Source organism: Lytechinus pictus, unplaced genomic scaffold (assembly GCF_037042905.1).
Source record: "Lytechinus pictus isolate F3 Inbred unplaced genomic scaffold, Lp3.0 scaffold_20, whole genome shotgun sequence".
Classification (NCBI taxonomy): Eukaryota; Metazoa; Echinodermata; class Echinoidea; order Temnopleuroida; family Toxopneustidae; genus Lytechinus; species Lytechinus pictus.
The window spans coordinates 308,892-333,621 of record NW_026974141.1 but is presented as its reverse complement, the minus strand read 5'-3'; the positions used below and the strand labels follow the sequence as shown (position 1 = coordinate 333,621).

The following is a 24,730-nucleotide window of genomic DNA, read 5'->3' as shown; positions in this document are numbered from 1 at the left end:
GCCAAAACCTAACATTTTTAAACCCTATCCGCACGTTATATTAAAAAAATTTCTTTTGATATAATGTAAACTGATAAAGTTTATATCATCCAACTTTGACAAAACAAATTGCAGTTTTCTGTAAAATATAGATTAAGTAGGCCTAATATTATATATGTACGGTCCAATGTATATAATTTTGTATGGTACGGATCAGTGGCGTACCTAGGATTTTCCACAGGGGGGGGGGGGCAAAACCGTCCGCCAAAAAATTTGACAAGCCAAAAAAAAAAAAAAAAAAAAAAAAAAAGGTCTTCGATCACAAATAAAGGATTCCGCACCAGAAAAAAAATTGACAAGCAAAAAAAAAAAAAAAAAAAGCTCGTCAGGGGGGGCAAAAAAGGTTTTTCAAGCCCGTCAGGTGGGGCAAAGATACGTCTTTTGCATTGCTGGTGACTCGTCAGGGGGGGGGGGGGCAGAGTGCCCCCCCTGCCCCCTCCGTAGGTACGCTAGTGGTACGGATTCTCATGTAAGGTGATGCGTAAGAAAAACAAAATTGAGACTACTTATGATTCCTCTTGTATAAAAAATTACATTTTATTTCACAATAAAATTCACAAATGTCTAAACATTATTTGGCTGTTATATTTTCTTTGTATTGTTTACTGTATAATAGGCGTATCCCACCACAAGCATTTGCTTTTAGGGTACACGCCTATAAACATAACATATATATTCTTCTTGACAAACTGATATTTGTATGAATTTATGTTTACGAAAAGTGTAGAAATTTGTGAAATTGAAGAAAATAAATGTTTCTTTGAATTGAACATTTTTTCACTTTGCCTCACTGTTTTGAGAGAAAACATCTTCCACTGCAAACGTTTATTTCGTAATAAAAGTGTTGGTCTCTTTCTCGGCCTCATTCGACTATTATTTTACATTTCAAATGGTCAATGACTCCATGTGTATACCTATTAAAAAATGTTTTATACTATGCTTACATTATGAACAAGGCAAACATTTACAAAGTATGTTGGAAAGTAGTGTGATATAATGAATTAGAATTTAACCCAATTTGAGGTTAGTCCTCTGTTTGCACTTCATCCAGTAAATAATTAATTATTCGGAGGTATTGAATGAATTTCACTCGATTAAGAATGACTTTCACTTGTAATTGAGTGAATAGTTTGAAAAAATCTGATGTTCTAAATTCATTATAAATTTAATGATTTAAAAATGAGTAAAAGATTGCTCTTTTTTCTTTAGTTTAGAAAGTTAAAACAAATGAACTCTTATTGATAGGATTTCAGAACATTTAGTCCGATTTTGGTTTCGCCGTAGTTTTCCCTCTGGTAATACATCGGTAACAGGCTCGCAAGATAAGGTAGTCGATATAAAGCCCGAGTAGGACGATGACGAGGAGAAAGGCGATGACATCCAGCGAGTTTAGGGCGACGAAGTTCATCTCTCCAGCTCTAGATTTAAGATGTGAGCCGCCAAATTTGACGATATGTTCGATCCAAAACATAGCTGTCTCCAGCGGGCTGACTATCGTGTCTTTGCTGATGGATCCATACTTCTCAACGTTGGCTTGATAACTGATAAAGCAATAATTGTATTCATATCGAAATCATGAAAATGACTTTTACTCATTAATGAGAGAATGTTACATGCTTTATGGAAGTCGCTAGTATTCGTTTGCGACAGCGAAATTGATGTGACAGGACGATGGCGATGCCAAATATATTTTAACAACAAATATTACTATTTTCAATTAGCCATGATCAAACAAGAAATATACTATAGATTACATAACGAGAAATATACTTTTCATTTAAAGTCCGCTAATATCAATATCTTATAAACACATCATATAAAAGTCAAATCCATCTCAACAAAAAGAATTTGATTTAAATAAATAGGGAGAAGTAAAAATGCATAACACTGAATATATCATAAAAACACCATGTACAATCTTTTTGCTAATTTTCGCAGAAGTTATATATGCCCATCACGACTGAAATATGCAAATGAGGATTCCGATATTGTCATAAATAAATGAGTGTGTGGTATTATCGGCTATACCTATATTTGCATACTGAGCAGAATGTGAATTCCCCTTTTACCTAATATTAAGCGAAACATACAAAACTTTTCCGCAGAATTTTTTGTCATGCTTGCCTGATATTGCTGAAATCAACTCCATGTCATGAATAGTCGACTCGATCTTTAAAATAACAGAATTCATTTAACAACAATTTGAAATATTATGAAAACAGTCCTGCAGAGAGTCTGGTGTTGTTTGGTGTACTTAGAAGACCACACCACTACTTTGTCCGGTGTTACATTTTGGGTGTTAGTTCAACACCTTTGGTTGTTACTTGAATACTATTTGGTAATGTTGGTGTCGATGGTGTTTCCTGTAAAAACTGTGATGTAAAAACTGACACCAGTTGGTGTTAGTAGAGGACCACACTCTGAGGTGTTAAAATGACACCCTAAAGATTGAACATAACACCAAAGAGTGTGAATGTAACAACCAAATGTGTTGTAATAACACATATAGGTGCTAAAGTAACACTGTAAATTTTAACACCGATGTAGAATAACTGATGTGGTCCTCTATGTACACCGGTTAACACCACAGTTTTTGCTGTGTATGTTCGATCTCTATGGTGTATTTCTAACACCTCAGGGTATGGTCCTCTAGGAACAACACTGGTGTCATATTTAACACCACAGGCTTAAAACCATGGAAAGCCCACCTTGGGTCTGTCAGTACTTGGTTAATAGTTGATTTGATGACGTCAGCGGAGAGTGTTGACTTTTTAAGGACAGCACCCATCTTCTTCTTTGCGATACGGGCCGCTACGGAGGGCTGATCAGCAAAGAGTGGAATAAGAACCATGGGCTTCTTGAAGTGCATTGCCTCGTAGACTCCCGCGAGACCTCCATGGTATATCAGAAGTTTCGTTTTGGGATGAGCTATATGTGAGAAAAATCAATAAATTCTGTAATTTCCTTAGCGTTTATTTGTGGGTTACACGGTTAGAAACTTTCACATCATTCATGTAATCTTACTGGTTTGTGTAAGCTGTCATGCATTGTGTAAAATCACAGAAAATTTGTGTTTGGTGTATGAAACTTTACAAAAATATCCTGTAAATTAAAATAAAACTCTTCTTCAAAAAAGGAGCGTTTTATGAAAGGAGTTGTCGGAATTTTCTTGGTCAACTATGAAAGAATTTGGTATATCATCTCATTTCGTCGTAACAAAGTACATGTATAGTATAATAATAGTATATGCTAATAGTTTTGACTAATGGGAGAGATCAGAATCAATCTCGCAAATTAAAACAATTTTATTTATTTATCTGCAGAAAGTAAAATAGAGATTTACCAAGGAGGTCACGCTGTGGTAACCATGACATCAGGTGAGTGTTGTTACCAAGGTTATGTAGAGGAGGGCCAACATATTTCCATAGCACCCTCTGCGGCAATTCACTGAAAACCTTCGCGAAGTCTTCGTTCATGCGCTCATTTAATAGATTTACATCGGTTGATCCCTGCAACGTCAAAGGAGCAGAAAAGATTAGAGAATACATGGAAAAAAGAAAAAAAAAGTTGTAAAGAAAAGGGAATTAGAAGAACGAAAACGTGCAGGACTAACAAGAACTAAAACAATAAAGTAGAACAAGAACAAAAGTGAAAAGACTTAATTTTCCTTTCGTTTTATCCCTTCCAGTGGATTCTTCGTGTAAACTTCAAACTAATAAGAACGATACCCTAAAATGATACATTTAACTTTGAAGGCACTGAATGAACAAAACAAACCTTTAGATGAAGAGCATTTTTGTGGACATTAAAATATAGAATCAACTTGTCGAAAGAGGGCGTCTTACCAAGCTAAATACAATGACACCGTATTCTCCCGATCCTTGGACAAACGATTCCAATTCCTATACATAAGAAATGAAATGATGAAAATATACATCGACATAAACTTCACGATTCTCATGTTCATCGGTCCCGTTACATCGGAAACCAGGAAATATTTTAGCTAATTCAAGATCTTATTAAAGGACAAGTCCACCCAAACAAAAAGTTTATTTGAAAGAAAATTTCATCAAAATCGGATGTAAAATAAGAAAGTTTACTTATGACATTTTAAACTTTCGCTTTATTTCACAAAACAGTTATATGCACATCCCGGTCGGTGTGCAAATGAGGGAACTGATGACATCACTAGCTCATATTTATTTTGTATTTTATTATATGAATATTCTAATTTTCTCCCCATTGTCCTGTGAAAAAAAGTTTAATTTCTCCCTGAAAATGTGGAATTACCATTATTTAACATTTTTATGGTTCAGCCAAGTTTTTCCTTGTTGTTAAATCTGTAAAAGTTGAAATATTGTATAATTCAAACAATAATAAAAAAAAATAAAAGTGAGTGAGGGACATCATAAATATCGATTCACTCATTTGCATGTGACTAAATAAAACTATTTTGTGAAAAAATAAGCGAAACTTTAAAATGTCATAACTTTCTTATTTTACATCCGATTTTGATGAAATTTTTAGCGTTATGCTTGTCTGATTCTTCTTTATTTATTCATTTTTAATAATTATCTGAGGTGGACTTGACCTTTAAGCTGGCGCTACGCATCCGCGTCCAGAAAGACGACGAAAATACGTTGTATAGATTTGGATTTCAAGTAATATTTTTGATTTCAACATTGATAGCTTTATGCCGAACTAGCAGTAAAATAGATTCACTTATTGGAACTTTCATATTTAAAGCATCATGCGTCTCGTTTAAAATGACTGCGTCATCATGATCATAGCCAGATGGAAATTGTGGTGGGCCATCGACACAGTTTATATGTAAGAATTAAGAACCCTTTTTCACTGATTACGATACTTAGGGTGCCAAATTAGGGGTCCGTCCCTAAAGTTGTACAGCTCTCTGAGTTGTACAGCGACTTCAAACTCAGAGAAAGCTCATTAACATGATGGCCCAGAACTCGTTCAGCATGTTCAGTGTGGTTCAGGGGCGCGTTTCATGAGAGGACTTTCGAACGTTTTATCAGACAAGACACTTACCAAAGTAATTGTGCTTCTCAGCCAATCAAATTCAAGGAAAGTTGTCAGATCTGACAACTTCTCGAACGAAAGTTTTGATGTATCGCCCCTCAGGGTGCTCCTCCGAGCAAGAAGCTTCATGCACTCGGTCTGATCGAGGCATCATTTGCTATAATTTTCCAATCCAACAAACATGACAAATGACCATTGGCCCTATTCATATTAATAGAGTCGCAATTATTGTAAGTTCTCAGTACTGTAAGTTCAGATATTGATATCTTGAATATTATTGTCTGTTGATCCTTCTTACCATGGTATTTGTCACAATGACAAGGTTTAAATAGTTATAACTCTCTATAAACCGGCCCCAGGAGACATAATTTCTTCACTTCACTAAAAAAAAACTCCTCGAAATGAATGGCTGCCTAATGCAAATGTAAAATTTCAAAAATCACCTGAGGTAAAGGTTTGGTCTCTCCTTCTGCCACCAGACCAGCTATCATTATCCAATTTGGAGCAGTAGGATGTGGAAACTCAAGAGCGAAATCTATGTGGCACAACCACAGTTCAGCTCTTCCAGAAATCTCCCGGATCGAGGAAGTAGGGTCAATGTTGTGCTCAAGCTGTAACTTACTGTGTAAACAGAGTAAAATAAAGTATACACTTGATGATAGACATGGTAGGGCTAATAATAGGTATAGGCACAAGACTGGCGATAGATGCGATGTTAACCAAGAGCTATGTCTTTAGTCAAAAGTGTTGGTTTTGAGACCTTTACAAGCTACAAAGGTCACATTGGGAGCACCTTAAATGTGCAGTTTTGTTAACCTCAACCCCCATCCCCCCAAATGTGGCACATCATAAAATATGCATTTTGAAGGAAATTTGTGCCAGAGTTCCAAATTTAAATATGATCGGCTACTTTGCAGTTTGAAATAATTCTTATTCAATACAAGTCTTCAAATCTGGTGACTGTCAAAATCCGGTATCGGGTCAAGGCACTTGACTAATAATAATAGGCTTAACTAACTACGAGTAAAATTACTTTTGAATTAGTAGTTGGAGACTGAGCGGGCATATAAACATAAGTTATAGCGAAATCTTTTATTCTCTAACGGGTTCACAGACAATCGGACAGACTGCAACACACATAGCTCACCGATACGGTCTCGTATTCAGGTACTGTAGAAGCTTTGACAATACGTATCGTCCAATGAAGTTCTGAACCCGTTGAACAAAACTCATCTCATCGGTGAGGTCGCCCATACTTTCGAATGGTACATACGATGACGGCATCTCCATGTTGTAGACGTCCTCGTCGTATGCAGGAAACCTGGGACTTGCCGTCATAGCAATATAAGGTACTAAAAAACATTGGATTTATAAAGATGTCTCAACAACTAGGGCAAACGTAATCTTTTTTTCATGAAGACATGATGTTCCTTGGAGTCCCACCTTGTATTGCAAATAAGTAATTGACAAACTCGTCGTCATGGCTTTACACCGTCTGTACTATGGTCGAAATTTAATCTCTACAAATATAGTATAAACGAGGCAATCATCATTGTTAATCTGACTTTTCTTTCTCTTTCTCCTTCTCTTTTTCTTTCTATCTTTCTATTTTTTTGTTCAAAATGAAGACGTTTTACAGGTTCACTGTCAGTATTACAAAGGTATGTATTGTTGACGATCAGCTAAACATGAAGTCTTTACTAGGCATGCTAGGTTAGAGAATCCTCGAAATACAGCTTTTATATGGAATTATGGAAATACCAGCAATTAATCAAAGAAACAGAACTTTGCTATAAAGTTATACAATACTGATTATATTATATCATAGAATGATTGTCGGTTTCGGTTTTATTTTTCCGGGGGGGGGGGGGCACCGTATTTCATATATTTCGTCAAACTTAGACTTTCTGTTTACTTTTCCTTTGAAGTGAATTCGAAAGTCCACTTACCCTCTAGGTACTCAGCCAACAAAGGATCGCAGGGTACGAACATTTCAAGGAGGACGAGGTCAAACTTTTGCTTCCGGAGGTCAATCATTAGTTCACGGTTGTTGAACAAATCTTCACAGCTCTGAAGGGAGTAGTCTCTTAGGGCCAGAAACATCGTCATCGTCAACATGACACCAGGGTCAGCTTGGTCAGGTATTGAGAGCATGTCGTTCATTATGGATTTAATGGGCGACGAGGTGGTTGTCTATCAGAGAGAAATCGTGATGAGATTATGTTTACTTCAATGCAAACAAAGGTTTGTAATGTTTGTAATACGGAGCAAAAGATTGAGAAAACCTGTAATAGACCGGCAAAAAACGATTTTTAAAAAATACTTTGGACGGCAAAACTTGTTAATGCTTGCTAAAGCTTGGCATCCCAGCTAAAAGTCTTGCAAAAATACCCAGAAATAGCGTACGGCCGGATGCCAAGCGCACTTTTGCGTGAAAGTGTAATTTTATGCAAAAAATCTGAAAGAATCATCACGCATTTTGATGTTTTGACAGAATACGTTAACATTTTTTAATTATCTTTGATATGCGATTCTTTTTATTTGGATTTTCAAAATATAAGTCTCATGAATATACATTTCAAAATTTTATATTACGCACACATATAATAGCACAGTGAATCATAAAACTGCGATTTCCTCAATATTAAAGTTTGTGAAAACTATCAAGAGTTTGAAATTTTTACACAACTTAAATTCTTCGATTTAAAGTCGTTTATCCATCGAATGTATAGTAAATGTCCCAATGCCACAAATATTAAAAGAATTGTGCGCATTTTGAATGAAAAATTGAACATACCGTACATTATGTACATAATTACATGTATAAGTACACACTATGAGTTTTTTATTCTTTGGATAGCAAAATTTGTAATTTCTTGACATCCCAGCTTAGTCTTGCGGAAATACTGAAGAATGATGTCCGGGCGGATGCTAAGTGCGCTTTTGCGTGAAAGTATAATTTTCACCGTAAAATCTGAAAGAATGTCGAAAATCATGCATATTGATATTTTGACGGAATATGTTAAAGTTTTTAGCTACCTTTGATATGCGATTATTCTTATTTGGAGTTTTAAATTATATGTCCAATGAATATACATTTCAAATTGGAATATTACACACACATACATATATGTGTGTGTAATATTCCAATTTGAAATGTACACATTCATTGGACATATAATTATATATACATAGTGCCATGTATATATATATATATGTATATATATATATATATATATATATATATATATATATATATATATATATAAAGAGTTGCCAATGCTGTTGTACATGTATAACTTTACACATTTGTATACTTTCTCCCATACGTGTACTGTATCAAAGCAATAGCTTTGATCCAGCTGAGGCATGGCGGCTTGTCATTGTTCAAAACCCACCTTCACCCGACAAAGGAAATTATAATTGGTATAGTGTCGAAAATCTGTCTATCTGACGGTCAATCGGATCAGGGTCGCCCAAGCCACTAACCCGTCTCTGTGGTCTAGTGGTTAAGGCACCGGCGTTCAAAGCTGGGGGCCCGGGTTCGATTCCCGGCAGAGACATTTTTTCGGCATCACCAATTTTTCCAAAAGGTAGATAGCTCTGGGGAACCTTGATTTAAGCTACGCCTATCATTGTTCTCTTCATCCATTTCTTTACAATAAAAAGAGTTGCCAATGCTGTTGTACATGTATAACTTTACACATTTGTATACTTTCTCCCATACGTGTACTGTATCAAAGCAATAGCTTTGATCCAGCTGAGGCATGGCGGCTTGTCATTGTTCAAAACCCACCTTCACCCGACAAAGGAAATTATAATTGGTATAGTGTCGAAAATCTGTCTATCTGACGGTCAATCGGATCAGGGTCGCCCAAGCCACTAACCCGTCTCTGTGGTCTAGTGGTTAAGGCACCGGCGTTCAAAGCTGGGGGCCCGGGTTCGATTCCCGGCAGAGACATTTTTTCGGCATCACCAATTTTTCCAAAAGGTAGATAGCTCTGGGGAACCTTGATTTAAGCTACGCCTACCATTGTTCTCTTCATCCATTTCTTTACAATATATATATATATATATATATATATATATATATATTGTAAAGAAATGGATGAAGAGAACAATGATAGGCTTTGCTTAAATCAAGGTTCCCCAGAGCTATCTACCCTTTGGAAAAATTGGTGATGCCGAAAAAATGTCTCTGCCGGGAATCGAACCCGGGCCCCCAGCTTTGAACGCCGGTGCCTTAACCACTAGACCACAGAGACGGGTTAGTGGCTTGGGCGACCCCGATCCGATCCGATCCGATCCGATCCGACCCCGATCTGACCCCGATCCATTTCTTTACAATATTTAAATAAAAGAGTTGCCAAAGCTGTTGTACATGTATAACTTCACACATTCACACATATATATAGTGCCATAGCACTATGGAACATAAAATAGTGATTTACTCAAAATACTAATGTTTGTGAAAACTATCAATATAAATGAATAAAGAGGCTTTGATAGGAGAAATTATAATTTGTAAACAAATTCCAAAATTTGTCTTTCAACTTAAATTCTTCGATTTAAATGCATTTATCTATTGAATATGATTATATCAGTCGGCCTAATATCACAAACATTAAATAAATTTTCAGGTAAGATGGAAGATATATAATTGTATGTTATCCGTAAGGGGACACGCATAATTCATCGGGTGGGCATTTTGAAGGTAAACCTGAATATACCGTACATTATAAACATAAAGTACATACTTAAAACGAGTTACAAATTTTCTGGCCGCAACTGCCCCCTGCCCCCCCCCCCCCCCAGGGCCCTAGGAACTATTTTTTGACTGGGGGTGCTGATGTAAATATGACAAGCAGAGCCTGGTGACAGTATATCTCTTTGAAAGTTTTGTTTAAATATTACCAATGCTGTAAACACTTGATACCTATCTTACTCCGTTCTGAAAATACTTAACTCTATGTAAATAAATAAAGTAAAAAACTGCGCTCAACGCATGTGGCATAATCTGATAACAAAGTTATCGATTTTTTTTAAATTCAGCATTGTGAAAACAGATATAGGCCTACGTATGACGTCATAATATATAGGTGGGCTCATGATGTCATGTTCCTACTTTCTTTTTTTCTGTTACATGAAATCGAATTTATTTGAAGTTTTCATACAATCGCCAATAGGGAGGAGCGGAAAAATAACTTTCTCTACATTTCCCTCCGTAATCATGGTAAAGGATAAGTATCTTCCTAGATAAATTATGCGAGCGCGAGCTGAGAAATTTTGATATTCCGATCTGAAAAGGGGAAATTTAACCGGAAAAACAAAACTTTTTCAATGATGCGAGCTCAAAGTGCATGCTATCTGAAACTATTTGATATTCCGATCTAGGACTATTCGTAGGAATTCATGAAAAAGATATATATCTCATTAATTAATTGGCCTAATGAGATTGCTATCTTTAAATTATGTTCAGGCCAGAAAATGAGACATTTTACATGTTTTAAGCACCTTTTGTAATCCTGAACAATTATACCTAAAAACGAATTGTTCCAATGGTTAACAGAACCTATGGCCTAGTCGTGTATTAAAGTAAAATGTTCAACCTTCTGCAAGAGAGAAGTTCATATAAGCATAAACAGAGAAAGTGGATTATAATCACCTTCACATTTTTTTACAGACGTTACCAAAATAGTTGAGTCAGAACTAGCCGGTTTCCGGTGTATCATTACATTTTAACCATTAAAAAATATATAACCTAAAGTGTCTAGCGAATGAATTTAAACCATGCAAAATTTGCATTTATGACGGCCATCTTTGAATTTTTATGGGGGAAAATAACTCTTCAACAAATTACCATGTATATTGTCAATATACATTACTCGATATTGCTCTAAATGATACCAGTGTGCTTGTGACAAAAGATTTCTCTTTTCACAGGCACACTATCGAATCGCTTCTTGGACTTTACTTGGTGGAATATCAATGTCTACTGCAATTACTTAATTGCAACTCTCAATCTAGGGAAAACTGAACAATTACAGGACTCTTTGCTCTGATTGTAAGCTCAGACACCAATGATGATATGATATTCCGCTATGAAATTTTGAATTTTGGGTGCATGTCTTATTAATATTCATAAGACATGGATTTAACTGAATCGGTTTTCACAATGATCTAGGACTTTGTTTACAACCACTTTCTGTTCTTCAGATTTTGAGTGTTGTCAATCATGAGCATACGGCCACAACAAGAATTATTTGTTTGTGTGCTGTTTTCAAAAACAGTAATATTAAATTACACCGCCGGTGTTTAAAGAGGATGATCATACCAAGCATTGTACACTACAGCGTGGCCGTCAAAAATGTTAATGGCACTTAAATTGAGTATAATGTGAAATTACTAAATCCTACTGTATATAATTTATTAGCTTTTTAGCATTGGCATTTTTTTCATACAATTGGCTTGAATTTCATGTGATATGATTCAATAAACAAAGAGAGATGAGCCTTCTTTCAGATTTCATCAGAAAACCTCTCAATCCAAGTTTCGTTATTGCGTTGAATAAAGTACGCACCCAATCACGTCTTTATTCACTATTTTTTATTTCCTTTTTAGATTTTCGGCCCACAACTTGCGGGCCAATACTTAAATTCAAAAGGAAAATGAAGGTTTAAGAAAATTGGCATGACAACTTTAGTCAAACGTGATTAACCAAACATGAAATTGACTTGAAACCAATGGGATGCACGGTTAGCGACTTGCGATTGATTTTTAGTTGTTTTTAAACGCAACCCTTTCTGCAACAGGCCCCTTGGAATAGCATTATGCAATCGAGAACATTCTGTTAAAATATTCGATCCGAAATATCTATTTAGTCACTGGTTCTTTAGCTCAGAATCCACCATGAGCTGATGGTACCTATTTGATTTGATTTGATTTGATTTATTGTTTGTCTATTTTGTTTATTGATTTATCTTGAACATAATTATGAGAAGATGACAAAAAATACTTAGTTGTAGTGTTTTACAAAGAAATACAATATCGTGAAATATGAGGAACCTATTAAAAAGCAAAGCTTGTAGACATATAGGTTCCCAGAAGAAAATAATCAACGACTAAAAAAACTCCTAACGCAATGAAGCCAGATAAATCAAATGTAGAAAAATAATACATTATAAAGAGTTCTACATGATAGTCACTCGAGCAATGTAATGATTGTGCCCTCAGAGTCCCTATATAGGATTAGAAAACAAGAGAAAAAAATACACGGGGTTGGGTAGGGACCTGGGAACGATATTTCAACTGGGGTGCTGATGTAAATTTGACAAGCAAACAAAAAAAGACCAACTTTCACTAAAAATAGAAGGTAATTTTGGTCCCGAGAAAGTGGGGGGGGGGGGCACTTTTGTGTTACATTTATTAATTTCTCACACCTATAGTAGAATCCCAGGGGGTGCTGCCAATACACACAGCACCCCCAGGTAAATCTTGGGGGTTCTTCAGCATCCCAGCACCCCCCCCTGCTGACTATCAGGTCATGTGTAGTGCCCGAAAGGTTTACATGGGGCTGAAAATATTCCGTTTTCAAAATAATCGGTACAAAGATATTCTGTACTTGATTCGAGTGTTTATTTTATTTTATTTTAGCGAGATTGACACCCTTCTCAGGATTACAAAAAGATGCCGAATAAATTTTCAACCCGAGCTTCGCTCTGCCATTTTTTATTTAATACATGAGATAAACAGCTTGCTATCTGTTAAAAGACATGCTTAAAGTGTCATCTTGTTAGGTTATAAAATAAAAAATTTCAGCTCGCCCCTCGCGCTTGCATTGTTTAGGTAAATACGCATCCAGTTAATTATTAAATAAATGTGCATAGAATATCAAATTTTTAGCTCTTAGTCTCTCCCAATTTCAGCTCGCGCTTCACACTGACACTGATACATCCTTTTCTGCCATCAAAATCATGTTTAAAATGCTCCGTTTTTTAATTCGAAATTTCAACTCACGGTTTGTTTTTATAAAAATTCGCATCCGGTAAATGTACATTGTTATCTTTTGAATAACATAAAATGATATATCTTCCATCTTATTTCAATTTTTTTCGCAGTACGTGACATGACAACAATTATTGTTATGTGTTTATTCGATTAACGCGTTAAAATGGACGAATCTGAGATGCGGAACACAAACATTCTACTAATGATAGTTTTCACAAAATTATTTAAAAATTCTTTTGATATTTGTGACATTAGGACATTTACTATACATTCAATAGGTAAACGCGTTACCGAAGAATTTAACGTGTAAAAAACTTCAAACTATTGATAGTTTTCACAAACATTTATTTAACGGAAATCGCTGTATATGTTTCACTGTGCCATATAATTGTGTGTAATATTCAAATTTAAAAATGTATATTTATCAGACTTATAATTTGAAAATCCCCCAAAAGGATCGCATATCAAAGGTAATAAAAAAATTTAATCTATGCCGTCAATTTATCAAAATGCGTGATTTTTTATATCCTTTCACATTTCACGCTAAAATGGCACTTTCACGCAAAAGTGCGTATCCGGCCGTACGCTATTCTTGGATATTTTAGTAAGACTTTTAGCTTGGATGCCAAGCATTAACAAATTTTGCCGTCAAATCCTTATCTAGAGCGCCTTTTGACGTTTGGCCTGTTTCTTATTAACATGATTGATAGTGCTTTTCAGCGAATCAAAATCATGGAAAGTTGAAGATCTGACGACTTGTCAGAATGTTAAATCTACATGAAGAAACGCTCCCCGGGTCCCAGAAAACAAGGGTTAAAGATAGGCTATTACCTTGAATTTTATAATCCTGGTAGCGACATCATCCTTGTCGAAACCTTTGAGCTCATATGTGTCAGCAACCAAGAGTGTTACCGTGTGTCCTCTAGCCATTAGACCAGAGGTGATTCGTGCAACAAAGCGGTAATGCGAGGCTTGTCCCACCGGATGGAACAGCGTTGCCAAGAAGTTAGCCCCACTTGCGCAAGGTATCGTCGAGATAAGTCCAAGAACAAGTGCGTACAAGACCAGGAACCGAAAAGAAACGGAATCAGCCATCTTTATTGGACCCTTTTCCAGTCGTGCTTGCATACGGGTGCTCCTCAACTGCGAACGTGATTGCCCTTGTTAGCATGCACGATAGAGTACAACTTCCGCAGCATACATGGCTTAAGTAAACACAGTTTAGTCATCCGTGTACCAAAGAAAATACGACGAAGTTCACGTAATTTTGTACAAATATTGATCTCGTCGTCTGAAAATGTTGGACCACCGATAAACTTCAATATAAACGTGACACCTTTGGGATTTGATTCAACACAACACAATGTTACTAGAACCCCCCCTTCCGTTCTCCCTATATAGGGTCTGCATCGACCCTCGCATTCTACCAGTTATTCGAGAGCCTCTAATTTCTCGAAAGTTCTCGAATAGGCTACTAGAAAGCTATAATCGATAGAAGATCTCGCGGATTAATTGATCGGGTGAGGGGGGGGGGGGGTTAAAAAGAGTTAGTGTGAGTTTCTATAGCCCTTTGTCGTGCTTTTTCGTAGAAGCGGACGATGCACATCGCTCAATTACATGTACATCCCTATCCCTCTTTCCTCTTACCGGCTCACGGGGATCTCTTGAACGGTTTCCGATAAGAATCATGATAAACTATTGAATGATTAAACGAATACGCCCTGGTTTGATAAATTTGGATTTCTTCCCCTCTTGATAAATTTCGATTTCTTCATCTCTTGATTCCCGCTCTCAAACATATCATCGAGTGCATTGTTCAGTATCTGCTCCTTCAACATGTTCAAATGTCATTCCTCTCATTCTCCCGCCTTCTCTCTCTCTCTCTCTCTCACACACACACACACACACACTCTCTTTCTCCCTCCCCTCCTTTCTCAGTCATTTTCCACAAAATATATTTCTGTCTATTCGTATTAATTACATCTCATGTAATGTTTATCAAAGCAATCTGACTAGAATTAGAAAAAGAAATGTTGTAGGCCGGCAAATTTTTATTTACACCACCTTGCATTGTAAGCCTCTTGTTTTCAAGCAAATGCAACAAGTAAAATATTTGCAAATCAAATAATATTAATGAATCATCCTACGAAAACAATAAAACGAAATTTATCATACTGCATGGTCAAGGAACAATAAATGTGTAGCTTGGTTCTAGACTATAAGTTTTTTTTTTCGGGGGGGGGGGGGGGCTTCTGGGGGCTTGAAAAAAATTTCGACGTTGTTGTATTCTAATGCAATAAGAAAGGCCTATTGTAGGTAGTCTTATATTGACCAAGCAGCTACCCCCCGTATAAACATATTTCTAATATCATGCGAGGGAGCGTAGCGATCACATTTTAAAATGCTTGATAATTTTTTTTTATCTATAACATGCTTCGGGGCCTGATGGGTGTATGTAGATGAGGGCATTTAGGGGTAGGACTGGTTATCAGGAAATAGGTTGGTGTTGTTACTCTCTCCAGGCATTCATTCTCAACATTTAGATACTTTGAACGTAAAATGGTATAATACAACATGGCAAGAGATGGGGTTTTAACGCCAATGACACCCTTTGGAAATATTATTAGGAAATGTGTTGACCAAGGAGAAAATGTTTGAAGTGAAACCTTGCACATGGAGCACTTTATTAACTTTATGTTTGAAAAACATCTGAAAGCGAAATAAACCATCAAACTTGACATAAAAATACCATTAAAGATATAAAATTGTAAGTTTTTTGGTGTGATTCACATTTCGTTCACATAAAATTTGACAAGCAAAACAAAAGTAAGTCCTCACTTGTGTATTAACTACATATTCCCATTAAAAATACATGTTGTGACTTTCCAAAGACCTGGGACACACTTGTGTAAGAACAGATTATCTACATTAATTTCTTTTAATTATAGTTCTCAAAGGGGGAGAGTACGGGTATAAGAAGTCTATGATCTCCTGGAATGTAGTAGACTGCCTTGCATTTTTTTTCAGATTAACCTCATCATATACTTTACCCACCACGAGTATAACAATACTAATGCCATAAAATTGAAGTTTTACCTCTAAACATATCCATGTTTTGTCAAAAGCGCTCCGAATTTTCGTCATTCTTTAGGATATATATTTTTGGGGAAATGGCTCTGTCGTTATATACTCCCCGATTGAGGCTAAATTAATAAAACATATAGTTTAGAGTCAGGAATGTCTCTCCATGTTTTGGATGGCGAGATAATGTAAAGACAATACCCCCAAATTTTCGGCCCGCTCTGCGTGCAAAATTATAATGCAGAATTTTGCACGCAGACTATAATTTTGCACGCAGAGCGGGCCAAAAATATATATCCTAAAGAATGACGAAAATTCGGAGCGCTTTTGACAAAACATGGATATGTTTAGAGGTAAAACTTCAATTTTATGGCATTAGTATTGTTATACTCGTGGTGGGTAAAGTATATGATGAGGTTAATCTGAAAAAAAAATGCAAGGCAGTCTACTACATTCCAGGAGATCATAGACTTCTTATACCCGTACTCTCCCCCTTTGAGAACTATAATTAAAAGAAATTAATGTAGATAATCGGTTCTTACACAAGTGTGTCCCAGGCCTTTGAAAGTCACAACATGTATTTTTAATGGGAATATGTAGTTAATACACAAGTGAGGACCTCCTTTTGTTTTGCTTGTCAAATTTTATGTGAACGAAATGACCTTCATTTTTTTGGAAAATCCTGGATCCGCCCCTGTCACACAGTTTGATATGCTAGTCACAATTAAAAGAGCTGAAAGAGAATGTCAATGCAGTGTAGAAATAATAGCTTATAATATGAAATCAAAGTAAGTACACTCGGTGCATCAGTTGGACAATCTTACCGTTACCCATTTATCAAGCTCAGCGCACAATATGCGATCCGATACGATTTTTTTTAAATAAATTGCGTTTTGTATTAAATGTTAAAGTTCCTAGAAGTAACATTTATTTTATATGAAGTTTTGCCTAATGTTAGGAATAACAAATCTTAATTTTACGTTGCGGCAAGCCCTGTGGTCAGAGTTATGTCCAAATCGGCTTCAAGTCGATGGTGACGTCATCGATTTGGAATTGAATTTGCTTTTATTCCAACAAGGAGACTCGAGCTTAACTGAATTTCGATTTCAGTTGTCCTACCACTATTATGAACGATGATCGCTAAGATTTTATTGGTTGGAATGCTCATATCAAATGTAATGACAATCTCTTTGAAATTTGGATAGCAACGGATCGCATAGTGGGCTTTAAACGCTGTCATAGAAAATAGAATACATAGCTGAACATTAAAATATACGTAGCTTACACATAGCTTTATTGTATTTACATAGCCCCGTTGCATAAAAGTTACTATTCGGGTATTAAACTTTACCATCTAATGGTAACTAACATGGTAACGATGATCATCAACCAATCAGAACCAAGAATTCCATGCGAGTTACTGTTGGTTGGAAAAGTTACCATAATGGTAACCTTTATGCTACGAGGCCCAGGAATTGCTTTTCGCATGACATATTCTTATAAGATATTTATCGGCCCTTCTTACTTTTATATTCCAAATATACTGATTGAAATTTGAATAATCATAAAACGCATTTCCATTTCTTAGACAAGAATTAATTGGTAACGAAGTCATTGCACATGAGACATGTTCTTAATTGTAAGAGTAATTAGTAAATCATCTTCAAGCATCATGTCCGCTTACGTGTAGTTGGCTTACTTGAATTGATACACAAGGTCGATATACATAAAAGTCACATCAACAAAACCGATTCCACATCCACCGATAGCACATCATTGGTAATAACGTAAAAACTTGGATCGACCTGGAATCGGTTCCACTGAATTAACTGTAACATTGAAATAATTCTGAATATATCTCACAAATCGATTTCTTGTAACTTATCCTCGCCTGGAAATAACCATGACTTTACTAGATGATTCTGAATGAGTATACATTGCGTATCAAAAAAAAGTTTACACTTTGAAAAAATCCTGTAAAATTACACATTTGTAATATCCTGAAGATTTTTCCACATTTTAACATTGGTTATGTTTGTACAGATCCATTTCAGCAAATGACGATATAACTGTCGAAAAATATTTCCGCTTGAGTGAGCACCACTTACTTTTGAAAAGTTAGTGAAAAATGATTTGCGCAGAACTTTGGAATAGTTATGTAAATAAAAATAGACCTTATTCATGAAGAACACGTGGTATTTAGCTAATAAAATTGATTTGAAGATATCTTTTACCTTTTAAAACTTGTTTCCTTGCCTAAAACACTTCGAAGAATGCATTGCGCCCCACCCCACTACCCCACACACCGAGGCCATCGAGACGTTATTTTCTTTACACTGAGCTGTGATTTACATGAAATGGCTTAGGCTTGATTTTCATTTAGTTAATCATTGTCAAGCTTGGGAAAAGTGTGGAGAAACAAGTATTAAATGAACAAGTGAAATGGAAACCCACTTTGAATGATAAAAAATTAGTGAAAAAATGCTGGAGATGTCTGGTATAAACTTTTGTTCAGATTCAGTAATATTTTCAGATCCAGCTGGCACAAAAAGGGTAAAGATTGTGCTTACTAAATGTTAAAATTTCAATGTGGGTTGCAAAATTGTTACAAAATACATGAATGTATCCGTTTTATTTCAATTGACTAAAAGTGCAGGGGAAATGTATGAAAAATGTTTCGCAGGGTAAGTTTGATTTCGTCCTTTCCCCTTGACACAGCGTGAAAACAAGCATTTCTGCGAGCTTTACAAAAATGGACAGTGCTCACTCAAGTGTAACATTCTGTCAAAACTTTTACTTTTATTGGATAGATGAGACCCAAACCCAAAATTATAAGTGAAAAAAATACCAACATTTTGTACATTTTTAATTCCCAGGGCTTTTTGAAAGTGTAAACTTTTTTTTTATACGCACTGTATAGTTACATGTTTTTCTAATGAGGTGTTGCTAAAAACTTGCGATCAATTGCAAGTCCATCTTCAGTCCCTAAATCAATCATAAGTATTGAAATTAATTGCAAATTTGCAATTGATTACTAATCTGCTTCTTGAAACAAGCAGTGTGATATTATTTGCTACAGATAGAATTGACATAAGTATAAATGTAAAATTACAACATAATATTTGCAGATGCTTTCTTGCAACACTCCCTAACACATCTAGTTCTTATTAATTATCCTCGCTTGGCAAGACAAAAACACTGATTTCATCACACGGTACACTTTGTGCGTTAACCCTGCACGTGATATCATGGTACAGTCACCGACCCCCAGGGGGATGAAAGCCTATTTTGAATGGCATACAGTCGGCGGGTTTGGAGTGACTGTAGTATATTTCTGATCAAAAGTTCACACGACTACCAAAGTTGATAGAGTAAACATTTCCAAATCCAAACGGACAAATTAAATAACGAAGTATTGAACATCCGTTGAAATGTAAAATTCAGATGATGAGCTCAAAGTTCTTCAACTTCATCTTCTGACAGCGAGACACCATCTAGTGAACCTACTTCAAAGTCATTTTCATCTTCCTTTTCTTGGTGCCCTTCAATGCCAGTCCGTTTTGATGTCTGGTAAAGCTCCCCTGTTTCATCATGTTGTCCAGCCGTGTTACCCAATCCATGTTTGCTACTTAATTGTAGGTTTCTGGTCCCATGTGTAATATATCCAAGCGCGTCTTCCTCGTTTTCGTCATCTTCGTCAGCGTCTTCCACTGCCTCATCAATCCTCATTTCATTTTGACCATCAATGTTATCGCTTTCATCCTCCTCCTCTTCCTCAACGTTTAAATCACCGAAACTACTTCGGTTGTACCCTGTGTTATGATGAGGTTTCATGCGAGGATGAGGCCGTTGTTCATAGCTAAGGGGGTTTCCCCCTTTCTCCATCTCATTTCTACCAGCCTCATCATCTTCTTCCTCTTCCTCCATCACATCTTCCCGCTCACTCTGGCTGCCGTCCTCAGCCAGCGTCTCCATCTGCAGCGGTCTTGTGAATGATGATGACGATGCCGCGAGAGATGCAAGACCTCCGCCCACTTCCGGTCGCCCAAATCTTGGAGGCCGCGATCTCCCGGGTGTCTTACTTAACATCCCACCGCTGCCACCAAAGGATCCACCGTTTGGAATATTTCTTTTGGGATCACCCATTCCGCAAATGCGTGGGCCACTAGGTTTTGTTCTCTCTACTTTGGGTTTGGCAGTTCCTTCGGGATCCAAGTCTCGAATTGTCATAGTTGATTTCTGGAGAATGTCTGTGAGAGGGGGAGCGTCGGGAAGTTTGTATTCTTGCTTCGCTCCTGCGTAAAATCGCGGTTGACTCTTCTGTCGTTGGATTTCTTCGCGCGTCATGAGTGGTGGGCAGAAGTAATTCGCAGGATTTTCACGGTCCTCCTCTTTCCTGATGATGAGTTCAATTTCGGTTGGAGGTGGCATAGTGTTAAGACTATTAACGGGAGACACCAGATCTTTCATACCCGTGTAGCTCCCCCGCTGTTTTAGTATCTGAGCTCTCAAATCAGTAAAGTTACTGAAGAAATGAAGCTTGTCTGGAATAGAGAACGCACTTATCCGTCGTTTGGCAACACCCTTCCACTTTTCCCTAATCTCTTTCTTCCGAGCATCCGCTTTCCTGCGCTCGCAAAGTTCAAGAAGTCTATCACGAGAAAACGATCGAGATGATATATATCCATCAGCTACTCCTTCCAGGATGTCCAACTGGCTCAACTCTGGGAAGAGTCTCTGAACCAAGGTGATTGTTGACATGTTTTTTGGTGTCATGTGAATGCTTGGGAACGAAGAGGTGTTGCGGTCAACGAAAGTGTTCCTCTGTGTTATCTTGGAGCAGTCGTAACAATGTCTTGGGCCAAGGACGTCGCAACATTCTCGAGACAAATCACTCGTTGATTTAAATATTTCTTCGTTCATATAACTTTCAGCTCTAGAACATGGTCTCTCCCGATACCTCCGCATGAGGTAACGCTCCTCATTTGGTTTACGAACCTTGCGAGCTGATCTAGATTGCGAAGCATCTGGACGCCGTTTGGCACCTTCACCGTACAACCGACAGGATTTGCTCCTCTCCCGTGTTTGTATTTCATGTTTTGCTGCCATATCAATAACCTGGGTTCCGTTCATACCATTCTCAGCTTCACCATCAACATGTTTGGAAGGGGGAGCAGTCTGGCATCGGTCTGGTAAAAAGGTCCGAACTCCAGAGTACAATTTCGTTGATTCACAGCGCGATGCATTTCGTGTGTTGACATCATCAGCACTTCCCCTTAGGTCGAACAGACTTGAAAATACTACAGGAGAGCCAAAGGTTGGAACTGACCCAGAGGTTGGTTGTTGGGACAAAGAATCATCGATGACCTCAGTAAGCAATCCTGGGAAGAGACTCTCTGTCGTCTTGCGCTGCTCTTCAGCTTGCATCCGTGCCTTTCGTGACTCTGAGAAGTCTGGGGATATGCTCTTTGACCATTCGAAGACCACATCATCTTCGAAGGACAGTATTTCTTCTGGAGGTGGTGCTCGGCATGGTCTGCTGATGTTTGGCTGGGGGACATCAACTCGAGAGCTTGTCCTAGGACTTGCTCTTCCTTTAATCAGCATAGTAGTGTATCAGGCCCGGCGTTCAAGACATCTCGAAATCTGAAGGAATGATGATAATAATAATAATGACAGTTAGATTTATACAGCGCCTTTTTTAAGATGATACAAACTGCAATCATAGGATTAATGATATTTGGTGAAGTGAGGACACGTTGATTCATTACACAAGTGAAAGTATTCACAAAGAATTTAGTTTAGTTGTTTCATAAAACTGATCGTTAGTTACGCACGAATTGCGACTCTTTCTTGTGTCAAAGAGATTGAATAACTTTGTGGAGGTTAGGAAAATCTAATTTGTGTGGCTCTACATGGAAATTAAACCATTACAAAAATTCATTTCACGAGCATTATTACATGCTTCGCAATAAGTTCGAAAAGACCTGGTGGAAATTCTGGAATGATTTCAGAAAACAATAACTATGTGAAAATTACCATATGCTAATTTCTCTTTTTTGGCAAACTAGTCCTTTTATTAAGTTCTCAGGAGTTAATGGGGTAGGTACAGCATGTACAGTGTATATATTTTATTTTATGATTATGATATTTTGTCCCATTGTATATGGCATTCATGATGCCTACCGGGTCGTACAGTATTTATATTGGTATCTTTATAATCATTTTTATTTTATTATCAAATCATCATTGGTATTGTGTATCCACATTTTGATCAAATATGACAAAGATAGCCATTACTCATTTATCACTGATACGTGTAATGAAACATATTTCATGGTCCAAGGTTCTTTCTTAACTCGAAACACAAAGTAAACATCACAATAAGAGGTTATAGATGATATGAATAACCACGCGAAATAAATTTAGTAGTGTAAATTTCAAAACCATATGCTGTAATGATTTTTATCATGAATATTACCTTGCCTATCAATGTAATACTATAACTATCCGCTCTAATACAAACATTATATATTAAAAGATGTCAGCTTACCAAAAGGTATTTAAAACCACCGTAAATGTTAATGGTCATGTTATTATCAAAATATTTTTTTAACAAAACGTTTAGCCATGATATTCTAAATACCAATTGAAATGTAAGTTGGTAACGTTATTAAGATATCAAAAACACGAAAATATATTATTCATGAAACATATTAAAATATCTTGGAGAAAACTTTTGAAAATGCTACCATTAAACATTTAGTCAATCATGTTTTAGAAATGTTAAACATGAGGAATATTATGTTGTAAAACGTCATTCTGGGCCTTTTGTGAATACTGTTGTTGGCATTGTTATATATTTCAACTACGGTAATTATTCATATGGTTATTAAACTTATTATTATTGCTTTTACTGTCATCATAGTTATGATTATTCTAATTATTGAAATTATTATATTATCATCATCATTACAACCATACACTCATTTTAATTATCATCGTTATGTTTACCAGCACCTCCATCATCATTGATGTATTGACTGTCCTTTTTTAAATCTTTATTATTAGTAGTAGTATGTCGATACAAATCAAAACTAGAAGAAAACAAATTAGTTTGGAGTAATATTAGCTAATACAAATTATTGACAATTTTACCATAATTATCAATATTATCACTTTACGAGTTAGGCCAGTGAACACGACGATCATAATAAAATCATCGTCAATCGAAATTTTCAATGTAATAATATTTGTGTCTTGAACACAAGTTGACAAATAATACCAATGATTATTACATGTACACCATGTGAAATACCTCCTTCGCGACTTTCATATTACACAATGAAATTGTCCAACATTTTAGTGAGAAGACAGGCCTACCTTACGAACTTCTTTATGATAATGACACATTCACTTTATTTGATTTCAGATTTATCTTCCCTAAACTTGGAAGGCAGGGCGTTTAAAAGTAAAGCACTGAACGGGATTGTGTTCAGTCAAAGGAGAGAAATACATGTAAAATACTCTCTTAGTCTTTTTGTGTAATAATGTATTGGGACTTTCAAGAAACGTCCGCTTACAAAATGAATGGGACATTTATATTTGCACGGTAACTAAGGACGCACTATTTCCCTAAATCCCGTATCATGTTGTTGAAAAATATATATTTACATAATATTCATATCAGTCATATAATTTCACAACACATCAAACATTTGTCACTACTTACATGAATTAGCTGGTCTCAAGGAGCGTAAGAAATATGAAATTGTTTTGTCTCGGTATCCAGAGCTTGGAGGTGTGTGTTTACTGAGCGAGCAGTCGTATAGCCTACATTACACAGTACACTCCCGCACGTACCACCACACATGTAAGAGACTGGGATCTTATTGAATATGGACCTCTTTTGAGGCAGGGGTCGACCTTTTGTCATAATAGATGACTCTATAGAATTGTATGGGTTTATTTGACGGTCTGTGGTTTATTAGGGTGAAAAGAAAATCAATAACGCGTGGTTACGGATATCGCGATCATCACGATACCGATAGTGCGTTTTTTGTCGTCTGCTCGATTTGAAGGTTGTGCCCCTTTGAAGAAAAGTTAGAAAACAAATGATGAAAACCGCTATTCCAGGTGCTTTACAAGCACACGAAGAAACATAACATGGTGGTGAGTGTTCATGGACAAAACACTTGTATAATGAATGAGGTACTAGCTATTAATAATGAATTATATTCAAAAGTATGTAAACACGAACCCTCTGCCCTTGACTCAACTCACCCAGGTCCCCAAAACTCGATGTTAGATCTGACCATCTTAAAAACATTGTAATGCGAGTTGTACTTTGTTAGTGTCTTTGCAAAGCCACATGCAATGTTTTCTTTCTATCAAACATCTTTTTTTTTATCACCGTATAGATGAAGTATATTTGAAAATAACCCAGTTTCATAAGATATGGGGTTCGTAAACGAATTATTTTGTAAAGAAGGCATTACTAGAACTTTTTATTAAAAAGTAGTTCATTTGTGATAAAATTTGTTAAATTGTATGATAAATGATA

At 36.4% G+C, this 24,730-nt stretch overlaps 2 protein-coding genes across 2 annotated transcripts; both read right to left on the bottom strand.

Moving 5' to 3' along the window:
- Nucleotides 1-551: 551 nt before the first annotated feature.
- LOC129282516 (UDP-glucuronosyltransferase 2B33-like) lies at nucleotides 552-14,532 on the bottom strand. The gene is made up of 8 exons (XM_064115018.1): nucleotides 13,918-14,532; nucleotides 7,029-7,272; nucleotides 6,227-6,431; nucleotides 5,523-5,700; nucleotides 3,885-3,941; nucleotides 3,383-3,548; nucleotides 2,748-2,967; nucleotides 552-1,580 (listed from the first exon to the last, which is right to left on the bottom strand). Exons 1-8 carry the CDS (start codon nucleotides 14,212-14,214, stop codon nucleotides 1,298-1,300), a joined length of 1,650 nt encoding a protein of 549 aa, XP_063971088.1. The 5' UTR covers nucleotides 14,215-14,532; the 3' UTR covers nucleotides 552-1,297.
- Nucleotides 14,533-16,841: 2,309 nt separating this feature from the next.
- On the bottom strand, nucleotides 16,842-24,067 carry LOC129283418 (uncharacterized). Its single transcript, XM_054919253.2, has 2 exons — nucleotides 23,900-24,067; nucleotides 16,842-21,813 (listed from the first exon to the last, which is right to left on the bottom strand). Exon 2 carries the CDS (start codon nucleotides 21,772-21,774, stop codon nucleotides 19,621-19,623), a length of 2,154 nt encoding a protein of 717 aa, XP_054775228.2. The 5' UTR covers nucleotides 21,775-21,813; nucleotides 23,900-24,067; the 3' UTR covers nucleotides 16,842-19,620.
- Between the last annotated feature and the right edge of the window lie 663 nt (nucleotides 24,068-24,730).